The 16,356-nt window shown below is 34.6% G+C and overlaps 4 protein-coding genes across 5 annotated transcripts; all 4 read left to right on the top strand.

Moving 5' to 3' along the window:
- The first annotated feature begins 102 nt into the window (after positions 1 to 102).
- On the top strand, positions 103 to 3,542 carry LOC111472364 (pentatricopeptide repeat-containing protein At5g01110). 2 transcript variants are annotated; one of them, XM_023118054.1, is made up of 3 exons: positions 103 to 2,468; positions 2,597 to 2,743; positions 3,396 to 3,542. In XM_023118054.1, exon 1 carries the CDS (start codon positions 155 to 157, stop codon positions 2,423 to 2,425), a length of 2,271 nt encoding a protein of 756 aa, XP_022973822.1. In that variant the 5' UTR covers positions 103 to 154; the 3' UTR covers positions 2,426 to 2,468; positions 2,597 to 2,743; positions 3,396 to 3,542. The 2 variants fall into 2 exon arrangements, with proteins under 2 accessions (XP_022973822.1, XP_022973817.1); XM_023118049.1 differs by having other exon boundaries at positions 2,867 to 3,542.
- A 6,675-nt stretch (positions 3,543 to 10,217) lies between these two features.
- On the top strand, positions 10,218 to 10,969 carry LOC111472415 (olee1-like protein). The gene is made up of 2 exons (XM_023118085.1): positions 10,218 to 10,381; positions 10,467 to 10,969. The coding sequence occupies exons 1-2, from the start codon at positions 10,225 to 10,227 to the stop codon at positions 10,808 to 10,810; spliced, it is 501 nt and encodes a 166-aa protein (XP_022973853.1). The 5' UTR covers positions 10,218 to 10,224; the 3' UTR covers positions 10,811 to 10,969.
- Positions 10,970 to 12,414: 1,445 nt separating this feature from the next.
- Positions 12,415 to 13,094, top strand: LOC111472386 (olee1-like protein). Its single transcript, XM_023118080.1, has 2 exons — positions 12,415 to 12,607; positions 12,696 to 13,094. Exons 1-2 carry the CDS (start codon positions 12,448 to 12,450, stop codon positions 13,037 to 13,039), a joined length of 504 nt encoding a protein of 167 aa, XP_022973848.1. The 5' UTR covers positions 12,415 to 12,447; the 3' UTR covers positions 13,040 to 13,094.
- Positions 13,095 to 14,446: 1,352 nt separating this feature from the next.
- On the top strand, positions 14,447 to 15,067 carry LOC111496859. The gene has a single exon (XM_023147392.1). The coding sequence runs from the start codon at positions 14,447 to 14,449 to the stop codon at positions 15,065 to 15,067; it is 621 nt and encodes a 206-aa protein (XP_023003160.1).
- The last annotated feature ends 1,289 nt before the right edge of the window (positions 15,068 to 16,356 follow it).

The following is a 16,356-nucleotide window of genomic DNA, read 5'->3' as shown; positions in this document are numbered from 1 at the left end:
CGGGGGCAAAATGGGAAACAAATAACTTTTTTTTTTTTTTTTTTTTGCTTAATTAATAATAATAAAATATTATTAAACTTTATATTTTTAAAAACTGCACCGTTCCGATGTCGCTTCTTCCCTTTGGTAGCACACTTCCTGAGATTCTCCATGGATGAGGAGCTCGAGCTGTCCCCCAATGGCTGCTCATCGACTTCCTCTCCCGAAACCTACTTTCAGAACCAGAATTCTCGCATCAACTTTCACATATGCAACGCCTTTACTTCGTGCTAATTCCATCTCTTTCACATTTCACTTGATCTATTCGCTCCCCAAATTTCATTCTATTCATGATGAAGCTTCAGGATCTTCTAATCACGATCCTGTTTCTTCTTCAGTTTCTGCCTCGAATTCGTTTCTAGTGGAAAAGATTTTGTTCAGCTTGAAGCAAAATAATGTAAGTTCTTTGTCCAATTCTCTTTTCCGCCTGAATCCCTCAGCTTTAGTTGAAGTTCTGTATGGATGTCGTGAAAATTTACATTTGGGATTAAAATTTATTGATTTAGTTTCTTCTAGTTGCCCGAATTTGAAGCACTCGTCAATTTCTTTGAGTGCAATGGTTCATTTTTTAGTGCGCGGCAGGAGGCTCTCAGAAGCCCAAGCTTGCATTCTTAGGATGGTGAGGAAGAGTGGCGTCTCACGAGTTGAGGTCGTTGAATCTATAGTTTCAACGTGTGGTAATTTTGGGTCGATTGGTTTGGTTTCTGATTTGTTAGTAAGGACTTATGTGCAAGCTAGAAAGTTAAGGGAAGGATCTGAAGCATTTCGAATTTTGAAAAGCAAAGGAGTTTCTGTTTCTATAAATGCTTGTAATAGTCTCCTTGGTGGTCTTGTGAAGATTGGCTGGGTGGATTTAGCTTGGGAAATATTTGGGGAAGTTGTGAGAGGGGGCACTGAGTTGAATGTTTATACACTGAACATAATGGTCAATGCTCTGTGTAAAGATGGCAGAATTGCAAATGTGAATTTGTTCTTATCAGATATGGAAAAGAAAGGAGTTTTTCCTGACATTGTGACATATAATACTCTAATTAGTGCTTACTGTCGTGAAGGGTTTGTTGAAGAAGCCTTTGAACTGTTGAATTCAATCTCTAGTAAGGGTATGGAACCAGGCCTTCTAACTTATAATGCTATCATAAATGGCCTATGTAAGATACGTAAGTATAACAGGGCAAAGGACGTTTTGAATCAGATGTCGCAACTTGGGTTAAAGCCTGATGCCGCTACATATAACACATTGCTGGTTGAGATTTGTCGACGAGATAATATTTCAGAAGCTGAAGAGATATTTGATGAAATGTCACGTCATGGTGTTCTTCCTGATTTGATTAGTTTTAGTTCTCTGATTAGTGTGCTTGCAAGGAATGGGAATCTTGATTTGGCTCTTACGTATTTTAGAGATATGAAAAATATTGGTCTCGTACCTGATAATGTAATTTATACTATTCTTATTGATGGGTTTTGTCGAAACGGTGCGATTTCAGATGCTTTGAAAATGCGGGATGAGATGCTTGCTCAGGGTTGTGTTGTGGATGTGGTTGCATATAATACTATTTTGAATGGGTTATGTAAGAAGAAGATGCTTGTTGATGCAGATATGCTATTCAATGAAATGGTTGAAAGGGGTGTGTTTCCGGACTTTTATACTTTCACCACACTCATTCATGGATATTGCAAGGATGGAAATATGGATCGAGCGCTGAATTTGTTTGGAACAATGGTTCGCACAAACCTCAAGCCAGACATCGTGACATACAACACGTTGATTGATGGCTTTTGCAAAGTAGGTGATATGAAAAGGGCCAAGGACTTGTGGGATGATATGATCAGGAAAGATATTGTCCCTAACCACGTTTCCTACGGAACTGTAATAAATGGTTTTTGTAGTTCAGGCTATTTATCCGAGGCATTGCATTTGTGTGACCAGATGGTTGAACGGGGTATCAAACCGAATCTTGTCACTTACAATACTTTAATCAAGGGCTACTGCCGGTCTGCTGATATGCTGAAGGCCCATGAATGCTTGAGCAAAATGATATCAAATGGAATAATTCCCGATCGCATCTCATATAATACCCTCATCGATGGATATTTAAAAGACGAGAACCTAGGAAAAGCCTTTGTTATGATTAATGAGATGGAAAAGCAAGGGCTCAAACTTGATGTTATTACGTACAATTTGATTTTGAACGGATACTGTGCAAAAGGAAGAATGCTAGAGGCTGAGCAGGTGTTAAGGAAAATGATAGAGAATGGTGTAAATCCTGACAGAGCCACTTATTCTTCTCTGATAAATGGTCACGTCAGCCAAGACAATATGAAGGATGCGTTTCGTTTCCACGACGAAATGCTACAAAGAGGACTTGTGCCTGATGATAGATTTTAGTTTTGGGTTTCATTGGATGCACATCAGAATATATACAATTAAGGTAGAGGTCTCTTTTCTCTCTTGTGTGTGCATTTAGACATACTCCTGTATGCTACTGCATTTATCTGAATATATTCATCATTCTAGCTCAGCTCGATGTATACAGAACCAACTTAATCTTTCATGCAGGGATACTTCATATCTGATCCAAAACACGGTGCCGATGCTTTTACATTGATGTTGTCTCTTCAATTATAGAGAACTGAAGTTCAGTAAGGACACGCATCATTTTGTAAAAATCTAGAACATGGAGACAATAAGGACATGCTTATTAAGGTACGCATTTCAAAAAATCTTATATCATTTTTTGCAACGGCTCAAGCCCACTGTAGCAGATATTGTCCTCTTTGGACTTTCTCTTTCGGGCTTCCCCTCAAGTGTTTAAAACGTGTCTGCTAGGGAAAGGTCTACACCCTTACAAAGGGTGTTTCGTTCTCCTCCCCAACCAATGTGGGATTCTCACAATCCACCCCTCTTCGGAGCCCAGCGTCCTCGTTGGCACTCGTCCCTTTCTTCGATCAATGTGGTACCTCCACCAAATCCACTCTTCTTCAGGGCCTAGCATCCTTACTGCCACACCACCTCGTGTCTACCCCCTTCAAGACAATATCTACTAGTGGGGAGCTCAAACCATTACAATTTTTATACTAGAAAAAAATTCTACAAACACAGATACCCGTGCTCATGATCGTTGGCTAAGGCATGTGTTCTCGAAGTAACGCCTACTCCAAGGTCAGCTCTTAGAACCTCCAAATGAGGTTTGGAGTGGGCGTACATGAATTATTTGACTACTAGGGCACATTTTTTCTTCTTTGCCAAACTGTAAAAGGAATTCGAAATGCTTCCAAAACAGCCCTTTTTGACACATTTGAAAGGCAGGCTGCATGATTCATGACATGGGAAAATGACGCAGACCCCAATATTTCAGGCTCCTTGGCTGGTTTGTGATGGCAACTTGATCTCTCTGTAGGAATACAAAATGGGCAATGCTTCAACAAGAAATATATTGAAGAGCTGTTTTGTAAGCACTTTTTTGCACTTGTATTTCTCTTGATGCCATTGATTTTGGGCTCTCTATCTTCTCCAAGTCACTTTTCCTTTTCCACTGTAGGATAGCTGTTAGAGATTTGACATTATTTGATACATTATTATTGTTAATTTCCTTATTGGATTACATATTTTATCAACTTGAGTTCGTTGTGTAAAAATAATAAAGTTATGAACACGATCTCATTCCAAATCGATCTTTAATGACGAACGTTTATTGTGCAAACATTGATTGATATTAAACCTTGACCTTGACCGTGTCATAGGTTAAGATGACAAATGTCCTTTAATGACAAGCAATGCACGTTATCATAGCCTATTATTTATTATAAAACAAATGAAAAGACATGTACAATAATGATTTGAGTTTTTTAGACTAAGCTTGATATTGAAAACTAACGAGAAAAACTATGGAAAAAAATGTAGGTTTTTTTAAGGGTTTAAAAGTTGTAAGAAAGTGGTTGATTATGATCTCACTTCGCATGCACATGGATTATGCTAATCTTCTTAGCATTTAAATTTTATAGGATGTCCTATCGTCCTAGGTATGAAGCATTACTACATGTGAGTAAAATTGATCCTCAAGATATAATGGTTAAGAAATACTCAAAATAATGTGAGCGCATTTCTTTTCCGTGACTCAATTATATGAGCTCCAAAGTTAAACGTACTTAACTTGATGCAATTTAGGCAACCTCCTAAGATATCGATATGGAGGATTTTAAGATCATCATATGTCAAATAATATTACTATTAAACCTTGAATGATGAAATTAAACAAGTTGCATTTGAACTTCATATATATATATATATCATATTATGAAATGCCAAACTTTAGTAGAATGGGTGCATTTAAAACGTGGGGAAAAGGCCTTAGAATTGTTGCATTTAAAACGTGCAGAATTGTTGTATTTAAAACGTGGAGAAAAAGCCATCTTAACTAACCTTTTATTGAAAATATATATATATATTTAGAGATTGGATTTAATATTATGTTAAATGATTTTTAAAAAATATGGTTTTCAATTTTTAAAAGTAATGATAAAATAATTTAATTATAATATTTGGAACTTTTTTTTTAATAATTTATAAAGAAATTGAGAATTATGACGTGGTCAAAGTCAACCATTTTAATATCTATAAAGAAGGATATTAAACCGTCACCGATGGTTACATATCTCCTACGTGACAGACACGCTGTGAAGTTAACATTTTTTTTTTTCATTTAAAAATATTCATTTTTATTATTTAATAAATAAATAAAAGTTACAACAATGTTCTAAAATATATATATTTTCATAAGATGTATAATTCAATTTTAATATATATTTTAAAAATTATTTTCTAATTAGTAAAAATTAATGCACGTTGAAATTACTATGATTAAGGCTAAAATTATCAAGGCGAAATTAAAAGTTCAAACGTTAAAAAGAAAATTTAAAGAACACTAACAGAGCTTGAGATGTCGACCATCACGAGCACCGACGACGATTGATGTCAATTTCCATAGGTAATATTTAAAGAAATTAATATTTTAAATTATTAATTTTATATCTAATTCAAGTTTAAACTTTAAAAAGAATTTTATAAAATTTAAATATTTTTTTATCTAATATACCCCTAAATTTTCAATTTAATTTATATTTAATAAGTAATTTACTTGAAATTTTTAATATTTATTTTTAATTAATCAAATTTATTAGATATAAAATAAATTTTTAGGAATTATTAAAATTTTATTAACTATTTCACATTCATCCAAATTCATTTTGAATTAAAATTTTTAATATTTATATTTAAAAGATTAAATAGTTTTTAAATATGTCAAAAATTTTATTCCATATAAAACAATCAAACTAAACAAATTTATTTTGAAATATAATTGAATGAATCTAAAATCTTTTAATATAATTTCTTTATTTTAAAGATGGAAAATTATATAGGAAATGTAAATATTTAATATTTTGTACTAAAAATAAATGAAAAAAATAAAAACAATATTGGGCTCGATGAGATCAGGTGGTGGCCACCGTAACTTCGGCAACTAATGATAGCGGTGTTGAGTTGAAATAATACTTTTCTTCATCACAGCATGGTAATCGAATCATGTAATTTGTTAATTCAAAATTTATATTTAAAAAATGTCGGTTCAGTTTTTGATAGCTTAGTTATGTCAAATACCTGTCACCCAAAAGACACGTATCACACACGCAATAATAAAAAATTAAAAAAAAAAAAAAAACTTAACAATTTATAAGTATTGAAATTTGTAGCATTTTCAAATCATCACATCTAAACTAATAAAAGAAAAAAAAAATTAATTTAAATTGTTTTATAGTTCTTCTATCCTTTAATATTTATATTTTTTTTTTCATGATTATCATGATTAATTAAAATTACCTCATTCGCTTCTAAATCTATTTTTATTTAAGTGATTTATTAGATAATCAAAATCAAGTTAAAAACAACTCAGTAATATTGAACAGTAAAAATTCATAGACCTATTTTACGAAAAATTGAAATGGGAACGGATAAGTTTTAAGTTAATGAATTTTCTCGAAACATTTGAATTTGATTAAATCAACTTAGTTTAAAATAATTAAAAAATTATAAAAAACGAAACTATTGGTTTTGAGTACATAAAAAATACTAAAAATAAATAAAGAGGTCTAAAATTTCAATTATTGTCGTATTTAACACGTGCTTAAATTTATTAAAAAAAATAAACTTCAGACATGTTTGTTAAGAGCAACGACATTTAAATATTTAATATGGAGTAAAAGAATAGTTTATTTTTATGATTATTATAATCAATGAAATGAATATATTTTTTTAATTAACTATTGACAACCATTGACAAATAATATAATTGTCTCGTACGTCAATTCATATTATTTAAAATTAAATTAATAACTTCGAATTTTTTATATAACGAAAATGGATATATTTTAAATAAAATTATCAAAATTATATTTAATTATAAAAAAATAAATCATTAATTACGAAATTTTATGATATATATTCTAAGACTTTTTTGGTAATACTGTAGAAGGCTACCTTCTTCTTTTCGAGCATCTTGTTCTTGATTCACAACTTCACGACAACGTTCGATTGACAGCTTCACGACAACGTGTGAACGATGAAGTAGTAACATTCTCATATTAATAATCACTACCCATTTCGATTATGACATGTTTTGGGTGGTCGGATGGCCTTCGAGTTTGATCCTGATTGCAAATTGAAACACCCTTCACTCGTGAGGTTCGAGGTTAAGATTTTGAACACATTTTGGTCTCCAACCAACAACCGTTCGTAGCTATTTCTCAAAGTTTAGTAAATTTCAACATTAAAGTTTTAAAGCGTTTTTTATGTACTAAAGTCTCGTAATTAATATAACTTTAATATAAATACCTACCCATACCTATATGATTTTCATTGCCGACATCTCTGACCACCGACATCTTAAGAAAAAAACACCCTTTTGACTTTTTCCAAGTCAATCTCCAATCACTATAAAATCCTCCTCTTTCTCAACCTTCTTCATCTTTCTTTCTAATCTCCAATTTCATAATTACAATGGGAAATTCTCTCTCTCCATGTCTTCATGCCATTTCCACCACCCACCGCCGCCGCTCCTCCGCCGTCAATCTCATCTTCTCCAACGGCGTCACAAAATCCCTCACTGGAAACCACCACATCGCCGGCGAGATCATGTTCCAATTCCCGGACATGATGATATGCCATGCTGATTCCTTCTTCATCGGCCACCCGATTCCCTCCTTAGCCATCGACGACCAACTCCTTGCGGGCGAAACCTATTTTGTTCTCCCGATCGACTTATTTGCTTCCTTCGACGTTCTCTCAACGTCGTCGCTCGCATCAATTGGCACGGGAAATGCTAAATTCTCCGGTCAAAGTCCATTCGAGTACATTCGAGGCACGAATGGAAGAATTGTCATTAAGATCGTACCGGAGTTTCTTGTTCAGCTTATTTCTCCAACAGCGGGCGAGAGCGGTGGAGGTAACTTTCTTTGTAGCACGCCGGAGTTGCAGAAGCATTACGATCAGCTCGTCGGGTCGACGAAAGGGCAAGTTTGGTCGCCGAAGTTGGAGAGTATTTCCGAGTATAAAATTAGGTATTCGCCTTGTAAATTTGTAGGGTTTAAAGTCAAACAAAAAGAAGGGTAATCAAACGAAACCCTAATTGATTCAATTCATACCCACAAAGCTGAATGAAGCATATTTGAGCTTCACAACGCCTGCCAGCTCTTAAGACACATCAAAGTTTCAATTTTTAGTAGAAGTTCGAGATTGTTCATCTTCGATTGTGTTCGTTTGTTACGAGTCGAATTGATCGTCTTCATCTTTTCCGATCGGGTTAAGAAGCTTACGGGGAACGTTCCTAGTTTTCGAAATAGGAAAGATTAATTGGAGTTACATCTAAAGATTTGATTACTAATTCTTTTCATGTATATTGTAAGTGTGACATTTGAATAGATGAGAAGTGTATAAATGAACCGTGATCACAACCAAATGAGTCTGACCCAAGTAAATGAAAATATGGTTAAGAAATGCTTAAAGAGATGCATATTTCTTTTCAGTGACTCAACTATAAGAACTCGAATGTTGAGCGTGTTTGGAATGAAACAATTTCTATTGGGTGATCTCTCGGAATCTTTTTTAAGAAACATGTCAGTGACAAAAAAAAAACATAGTACAAGAATCTGTATTGACATGTTGAAAAAGTCTTCACTCTCATAAGTAGTTTAAATCACAATTCTAAATCCAGGTAAGAAAAATATCTTCGAAAAGTCATATGAGATTCCACATCGGTTGTAGAGAGAAACAAAACATTTCTTTTAAGGGCGTGAAAGCAGACAATATCTGCTAGCAGTGGCCTCAAACTGTCATAGGCTCTAACCCTAGTTTATTGACAATTTTTTTTTCATGGCTCGATAGATAATATGATAAGTCCATTATTTTTTTTCGTGTTTCAAAATACAGTTAACTGACATGCTTAATCTAACACCGTTTAACAATTAACAGGTAATTCTATTTCTATTTCTATTTCTTAATTCTCGGGTAAAATTTCAATAATGTTAACGAGATTATAGACTTAGGGCTAGTTGAACAAATTGAGTTGACTTGTGAATAGGCCAAATCTTATCACTATTAATGATTAATTAAAGAAGGGAGATACTTGTTCAAGCTTTTGTGGTTTATATTCAATGATTTGGTTCCCTTTTTGACAAGCAATTTACATCACACAACTCAAAATTTCTATGCATCCCATCACTCTAAACCTAATATCTTTGTATAAAAGTCTTCACAAATTTTAAGGGTGTTTGAAAATTTGTTCGGTTTTTGTTTTTTAGAAGCAGGGAACAGGAGAACAGAACATTTTTTATAAGAGTGTGGAGATCTCTCCTTAGTTGAAACCGTGAGGCTGGCGACAATATGTAACGGACCAAAACGGACAATATCTGCTAGTAGTAGACTTGGACTATTACAGAAAGTCCGCCAAAAGTAAAAGTTCAAAGTATGAAAAGCAAATTCAACAAGGTCAGCTGACCATGAGCGGTCGACTACCATGAACGTCGATTAGGGTTGAGGTTGACTCTCAATGGGGTTATGTGGTTTATATTCTCAATTATCTACTTATAACTTTTAAACTTCCAATCATCTTTATTTATATTTAAAAAAATAATTTGCAAATTAAATCATAAAAAAATAGATGTTAAATATTTATATAAAAATAATTGAAATAGAGTGTGGAAACCTCTCCCTAATAAACCCGTTTTAAAATTGTAAAGCTGAAAATGATACGTAATTTTTAACTTTCTAAGACATTTTCAAGAGATATGTACCGGTAAATCTAAAGAAAAGTCTAAAATGACTACTTACCGACTCGGATGCGTTATGGGGTTCTATTTGTATCCTTTCCAAGCTAAAATTTTCTCGAATAAGCTACTAAAAATCGAGACTATCAGCCAACGATGACCTTAGAAGATTTACTTGAATTTGACGGGTCAAAACAAATTATTATTATTTTTCTTCAATTTGATCATCCAACTAAAAAATGTCAACCATCCCTTTGAAAATTTTAAGGTTTCTTGGGAAGCTCAATTTTTACCATTAGCATACCCTTCTTGATCAATATCAAAATTACCCAATATTCTAATTCAATAATAATAAAATAAAATAAAAAAGATCGACCCAAATTAGTAAAGACCATAATAAGTTCCGACCTACAAAGTTAAAACCCTAAAACAACCAAATTCATTGAATACCGAGCCCCACCACTATTAGATATTGTCCGAGTATTCCCGAGCTTTAAAACACATTTATTAGAGAAGGTTTTCACACCCTTATAAAGGGTGTTTTGTTCTACTCCCCACCAACGTGACATCACAATTTTTTAGATTTTTCATTTAAGGGTTATATCTTATTTGGATTAAAGGGTTTTTTTTTTTTTTTAACACATTTTGATTGATTCAAATCACCCCAAATTAATTGCACTAATATAGGTTTAAAATAGTGATTAGAACCATTAAAATTAAAGGAAAAAAAAAAGCAAATTTTTTATATAACAAATGTAAGAAAAAGACCCATCCACTAAAACTCAACTAAATCCCTCTTATAAATGAAGCTCCTTTCCCATCCACCAAATCAATCTATCTATCTCAACAAGCACACCACAAGAGAAAAAAATGGCAAAATCCTTTGCTATCATTCTTTTTGCCCTTTGCTTCCTCTCGACCCTCGACGTCTCCGTCTCGAAAAAAGATCACTTCGTCGTCGAGGGCAAAGTTTATTGTGACACGTGCCGCATCCAATTCTTCACCCGTGTCAGTAAATGGATGCATGGTAACACAACTCCTTCGTTCATTCCTTTTGTATCATATGTTCAAACTCTTGTAATGTCATTTCTTTATAATGTATCGTGTATCAGGAGCTAAGGTGAAGTTGGTATGCCGTGAGGAGGAGGGAGGAAGCGAGACGTTAGCCGTCGAGGCGGAGACCGGCAAGAACGGAGAATACACGATCAAGGTGGACGGTGACCATGAGGAGGAGGTTTGTGAAGTGAATTTGGTGAAGAGTACTGATGATGACTGTGCTGAGATTCCCACGGATGGATTTGGGCATAGGGCGAGAGTGAGCATCACGGCCAACGATGGTATCACCAACCCTGTGCGTCAACCTAACCCACTTGGGTTCATGAAGAAGGAGACACTTCCCCAATGCAAAGAGGTTCTTCGTGAGCTTGGGTTCGATGAGGCTGGTCTTCCCGTTTGAAGCTAAGCCACAAAGGGCCTTTCTTGGTTAAGCACATGCATGGTTATAGCATATATGCTTTAATGTTGAAATAGATGAGGTAGTTACTCAAGAGTTGATTTTTTCTTAGTAATTCAAAGTGAATTTAGGTTATGATTTAATTCATGAATAAATTGATCATTAAAGCATTAATGATACTTGGCTCTTGCAATTGTTCATGCAATTGGGTCGTTTTGATTATGAATTGGATGTCTAATTGTTCATGCGATAATGATAGTATCTTGTACTTGAAACCGGTGGCTCACTTTTTCCAAGAGGAAGAGGAGGTAGGATGGGTCACTTAGGGTTCCCTCATCTGTGATCTTCGAGGAAGAGTAAGTAAAAGATGGGAAAGTATAAAATGAGTTAATGAATAGAAATTACAAGGTAAGTAAAATTGAAACGTGGCTTATGGATCCATTTAGGTAATTGGCGTGATCGTAGACAGTATTGACTTATTTGGGGATTGAGTCTGTTTTTTAGACCTAACCTAATCATTCAAATTGTAAATTTTTTCACAAAATAGGGTGGTTTGGATTATTTATGTCATTTATTAATTTTTTTTATTTTTAATAAACATTATTTTATTAAATATCTATTTTCTTATTTTCAAACATTTAATTAAGATTTAAATTAATGGAAATATATATTTTTGGAAAAATTATAGTTAAAAATAATTATAAAATTAAATAAAAATAAATTTAAATTTAAATACGGTGAATTTAAACCCTAAATTGATGCTTTATTTTTTCTTTTAAAATGGATTATTCTTGAAAGGGAAGACCTCATTCTCCTTAATTGAGCCTCACCTCCTGACTTTTTTTTTTTTTGAGTCTTTTATTCGACATTTGAGAATTTAAATGGATCATTCTTGAAAGATCGATAAACGGTTTGTTGGGACAGATGTAAATTAATAATACCCTAAAACCATGTAAATTTTTTTTAAAATTAATGTCAAATTGATTCATGATTATGAAATCAATTAGTGTACTCAACCCTCTCTTTTCTAAATTAAAAAAATTAAAAAATAATAATTACTATATTATATAAAAATTAAAAAATAAACTAGCCCTCTTTTCTCAATTAAAAAAAAGTCATTCCTATATTATATAATCTAATCTAAATTAAACTCATATTCCCCGTCCAATAATATAATTTTGTTTTCAAAACTCTCGCTCCACTAACCTTGAAATTGGGCTGCAAGAATGAATAGGCTTAACTCACTCGTTTGGAAATGAGTGTCATCCTAATAATATTATATATATAAAGAGTGATTCTCACAAATGCTAAAAAAATATGTTATAAAAAAAAATATCTCCCTCCTAATACATAAATAATACCAATATATTAAATATTACTTAAAATATATATATATATATATATATATATATAAATAAAATGAGTTAATATATATACTACAATAAGCAGTTTCCAAAAACATAGCTATTTTTAGGTTTAATAAACAAGAAAGCTGAAAAGAAGACTCCCATCCACAAAAACTCAACTAACTCCCAAAGAAACAACTAAATTAGTACTATAAAAGAACCTCCTTTTCCATCCTTCAAATCACTCTTACATTCACATTCAATATTCTCCATCTATCTATCCCAACAACCACAATGGCAACATCCTTTGCTATCATTCTTCTTTCTGCCCTTTTCTTCCTCTCCATCCTCGACGTCTCCGTCTCGAAAAAAGATCACTTCGTCGTTGAGGGCAAGGTTTATTGTGACACGTGCCGCATCCAATTCTTCACCCGTGTCAGCAAATGGATGCATGGTAACACAACTCCTTCGTTCATTCCTTTTGTATCATATGTTCAAACCCTTGTAGTAATGCCATTTCTTTATAATGTATCGTGTATCAGGAGCTAAGGTGAAGTTGGTATGCCGCGAGGAGGAGGGAGGAAGCGAGACGTTAGCCGTCGAGGCGGAGACCGGCAAGAACGGAGAATACACGATCAAGGTGGACGGCGACCATGAGGAGGAGGTTTGTGAAGTGAATTTGGTGAAGAGTAATGATGATGACTGTGCTGAGATTCCCACGGATGGATTTGGGCATAGGGCGAGAGTGAGCATCACGGCCAACGATGGTATCACCAACCCTGTGCGTCAACCTAACCCACTTGGGTTCATGAAGAAGGAGACACTTCCCCAATGCAAGGAGGTTCTTCGTGAGCTTGGGTTCGATGAGGCTGGTCTTCCCGTTTGAAGCTAAGCCACAAAGGGCCTTCCTTGGTCAACCACATGCATTCTTATAGCATATAAAAGCACATTTTTTTTAATGAATAATTTTAAAGACAATTGATGTCTAATAAATAGTTGAATAAAATTTTAGTTTTGCACCTTCGCCTCATTTCTCATTCAAATGATGATTCTTAATAATGTCGAAAATTATAAGTACATGTTAATCACCATGATTTTTTTCTTTCGAACAATCGATGGCACGATTTTCTGATTCTTCTACAATCAGTCGGTTTAGACCTCCACTTAATTTCTCCCAAACTTCATTCGAGACATAGATGGACTACCTACGCTCAGGTCCATAAGCAATGACGACAAGCATGTGAGTGTGAGATCCCATATCGGTTGGAGAGGGGAATGGTTATCCTATGATGTCTACAATTGTTGCAAACAAGCATGCGAGAGTGTGAGATCTCTCATATCAGTTGGAGAGGGGAATGATTATCCTATGACAACAAGCACACGAGAGTGTGAGATCCCACATCGGTTGGAGAGGGGAACGATTATCCTATGACAACAAAGTATGCGAGACTGTGAGATGTGAGATCCCACATTGGAGAGGGGAAGAGATCCCACATTAGAGAGGGGAACAAAAGTCTCCCTCGAGTGATGTGTCGAGGTTCTCGGTAACCATGAACGTGTTCTCCCTTTGCTTGTGTGAGTCTAACCCGCCTTTGACTCCCTTTTCTTATGTGAGTTTGACTCGCCTTTGACTCCGCTTGCTTCTAACTTCGTGAGACATTTAACTTTGTCCCTGTCTTTTGTACACACCGCCCTCTCCTATCTATCGATTAAATGGTTCGATGAAGTGTTCAGATCATGACAACATGAGCGGTTTACTGCCTGCGACATCGCGAAAAGTCCACTGAACCTTATCATTTAAAGGAAGGAGAAGTCGTAATAAAATTTCCGTAGGTGAACCTATGGAATGATCATTGTCGATGCCTAAACATCAAAGACATCATTCTAGTTGTTGAAATTAAAAATGGAAAAGTTAGGTGTTTGATTAATTATGGATGGAGGCATTTAAAAGTTTTAAGGGTAAAAAATATTTTTAGGTTAAAAAAATAGTTAAAAAAAATTAATGCAATCAGATATTTAAACTTTACTCTAAAAATTTTAATATACATTTTTATTAATTTAGCCTAATAAATAAATATTTAATATCCAAATTTATGGATTTTACTTATAATTAACCTTATATATATATATAATAATGGATATAAATATAGATAATGAAGGCTCCAAATAAACAAAAGCCTAAAAAAAAACAATTTCACCAATTCTAAAATCAACCAATATAAAAACCCCTTTTTCTCTCTCTCCTCCTCCGTCTTCCCCATTCTAAATCCTCTCTTTTCTCTCTCTAAATCCAATGGGCAATGCCGCCGCCTCTCCATGTTATGTATCAATTTCCGTCTCCCGCCGCCGCTCCTCCGCCGTCAAACTCGTCTTCTCCGACGGCTTTACTAGACTCCTCCCCGGTAAGCACCACATGGCCGGTGAAATCATGTTCCGATTCCCAAACACGATGATCTGTCACGCCGATTCCTTCTTCATCGGCCACACCCTCCCCTCCTTAGGCACCGACGACAAACTCATCCCCGGCGAGACCTACTTCATTCTCCCGCTCGATCTATTCGCCTCCTTCGACGTTCTCACCACATCGTCGCTCGCAGCCCTCGGCGCTCAAAAGGCGAAGACCGTGAAATTCTCTGGTCCATGTCCGTTTGAGTATGTTCGAAACGCAAACGGGAGAGTTCTGATTAAGGTCGCGCCGGAGTTCATTCTTCGCCTAATTTCCCCGGCGGTGTCGGACGGCAGCGGAGGAGGTCAATTTCTGTGCAGTACGCCGGAGTTGAAGAAACATTACGATCAACTCGTCGGAACGAAGGGACCGGTTTGGGCCCCCAAATTGGAGAGTATTTCGGAGTATAAAATTAGGCATTCACCCTATAAATTTGTAGGGTTTAAACTTAAACAAAAAGAAGGCTAAATAAATACCAAAGGCTAAATAAGTAATTTCATTCCTTTTTTCTTTTTTTTCTTTTTTCCTTTTTTGTCCTTCTGATTTGTACAAAAAGAGAGAGAAAATTTCAATTTTACAATATTAACATTTTTTTTAAAATTTTCTTATTATTTTATTATCAATATCAACCACAAAAGATAATATTAAAAAAAATTTGAAATATTGTCCGCTTTTACCCGTATCGTTGTCGGCTTCGCGGGTTTAAAATGCGCATGTTAGGGAGATGTTTCCACGCTTTTATAAGGTATGCTTTGTTCCCTACTCTAATCGATGTGAGATCTCACAATCCACCCCTTATGATCCTAGAGTCTTCACTGACATACCACTCGGGAATCTAGCTCTGATACCATTTATAACAGCTCGAACTTACCGCTAATAAATATTATCTGCTTTAATCTGTTATGGTTTGTTTATAGACCATTTCAAATAGTTACCAACATGACAGATGAATAGATAAAATCTCTTAAATTACTTAACTCGTAAATAAGCATTAAATTCTACGACCTAACAAACACGACATGTTGGAGTTATCTAAGATAGATTCCATCGACATCTGCAGATTTGAAATGGTAAGTTTGAATAGTATGTTCCTTTTAACTGTACAAGGGTGTTTGTAAATTGGGTCGTGTAGAAGTTGAGAGGTGGATTTTCGTAGTTGACAAAATTAACGATAGGTAGCAATATTGAATATAGGTTCGCTTGACAAGTCGAGTTTGTACAATTTATAATTGAATTTAAAAATTTATTGAAAATATAAAAATTAAAGTTGAGCGTCTGAAAGAACACAACTTGCTTTAACATTTAAAAAATTATTATTTCACAAGTAATAACAGCTAACATCGAATATTTTGAATGGTCCTAACAATTTTAAAAGTAGAAATCAAGTTGGTTTTGAGCGAAATGCGGCAAAAGGAAGGAAAATACATGGACCGACACCATCGTCTCCACCACGTAGGAACTTAGGGATCACCCCAAGGACGCCTTCGGTATCCAGGGGTCGCGGACCGACCATAGAACCTTGTTCAATAAGTAGAACGCATTAGCTGTTATCCGGTTGGGCAGTCAGGGTCGGAGAAGGGCAATCACTCATTCTTACTTAAAACCAGCATTCTTAAGACCAAAGAGGCAGAAAAGGGGGGAAAGCTCTCCGTTCCTGGTTCTCCTGTAGAATTGACTTTGACCAAAAAAACTCGAAATTTTCAATTTGAAAAATTCAACTTATCCTAAATCGGAAAAAAAAAAAAAAAAAAAAAAAA

This window comes from Cucurbita maxima, unplaced genomic scaffold (genome assembly GCF_002738345.1).
Source record: "Cucurbita maxima cultivar Rimu unplaced genomic scaffold, Cmax_1.0 Cma_Scf00002, whole genome shotgun sequence".
In the NCBI taxonomy this organism is placed as follows: Eukaryota; Viridiplantae; Streptophyta; class Magnoliopsida; order Cucurbitales; family Cucurbitaceae; genus Cucurbita; species Cucurbita maxima.
The sequence above is the reverse complement of the archived record's forward strand: the minus strand, read 5'-3'. Positions and strand labels throughout refer to the sequence as shown.

What these genes read in the sequence shown, in the direction of transcription:
- LOC111472386 (XM_023118080.1), top strand. Translation starts at nt 12,448, where the DNA reads ATGGCAACATCCTTTGCTATCATTCTTCTTTCTGCCCTTTTCTTCCTC. An exon ending in TGTCAGCAAATGGATGCATG is followed by an intron (nt 12,608 to 12,695) that starts GTAACACAACTC and finishes ATCGTGTATCAG; the next exon opens with GAGCTAAGGTGAAGTTGGTA.
- LOC111472415 (XM_023118085.1), top strand. Translation starts at nt 10,225, where the DNA reads ATGGCAAAATCCTTTGCTATCATTCTTTTTGCCCTTTGCTTCCTCTCG. An exon ending in TGTCAGTAAATGGATGCATG is followed by an intron (nt 10,382 to 10,466) that starts GTAACACAACTC and finishes ATCGTGTATCAG; the next exon opens with GAGCTAAGGTGAAGTTGGTA.
- LOC111472364 (XM_023118054.1), top strand. Translation starts at nt 155, where the DNA reads ATGAGGAGCTCGAGCTGTCCCCCAATGGCTGCTCATCGACTTCCTCTC.
- LOC111496859 (XM_023147392.1), top strand. Translation starts at nt 14,447, where the DNA reads ATGGGCAATGCCGCCGCCTCTCCATGTTATGTATCAATTTCCGTCTCC.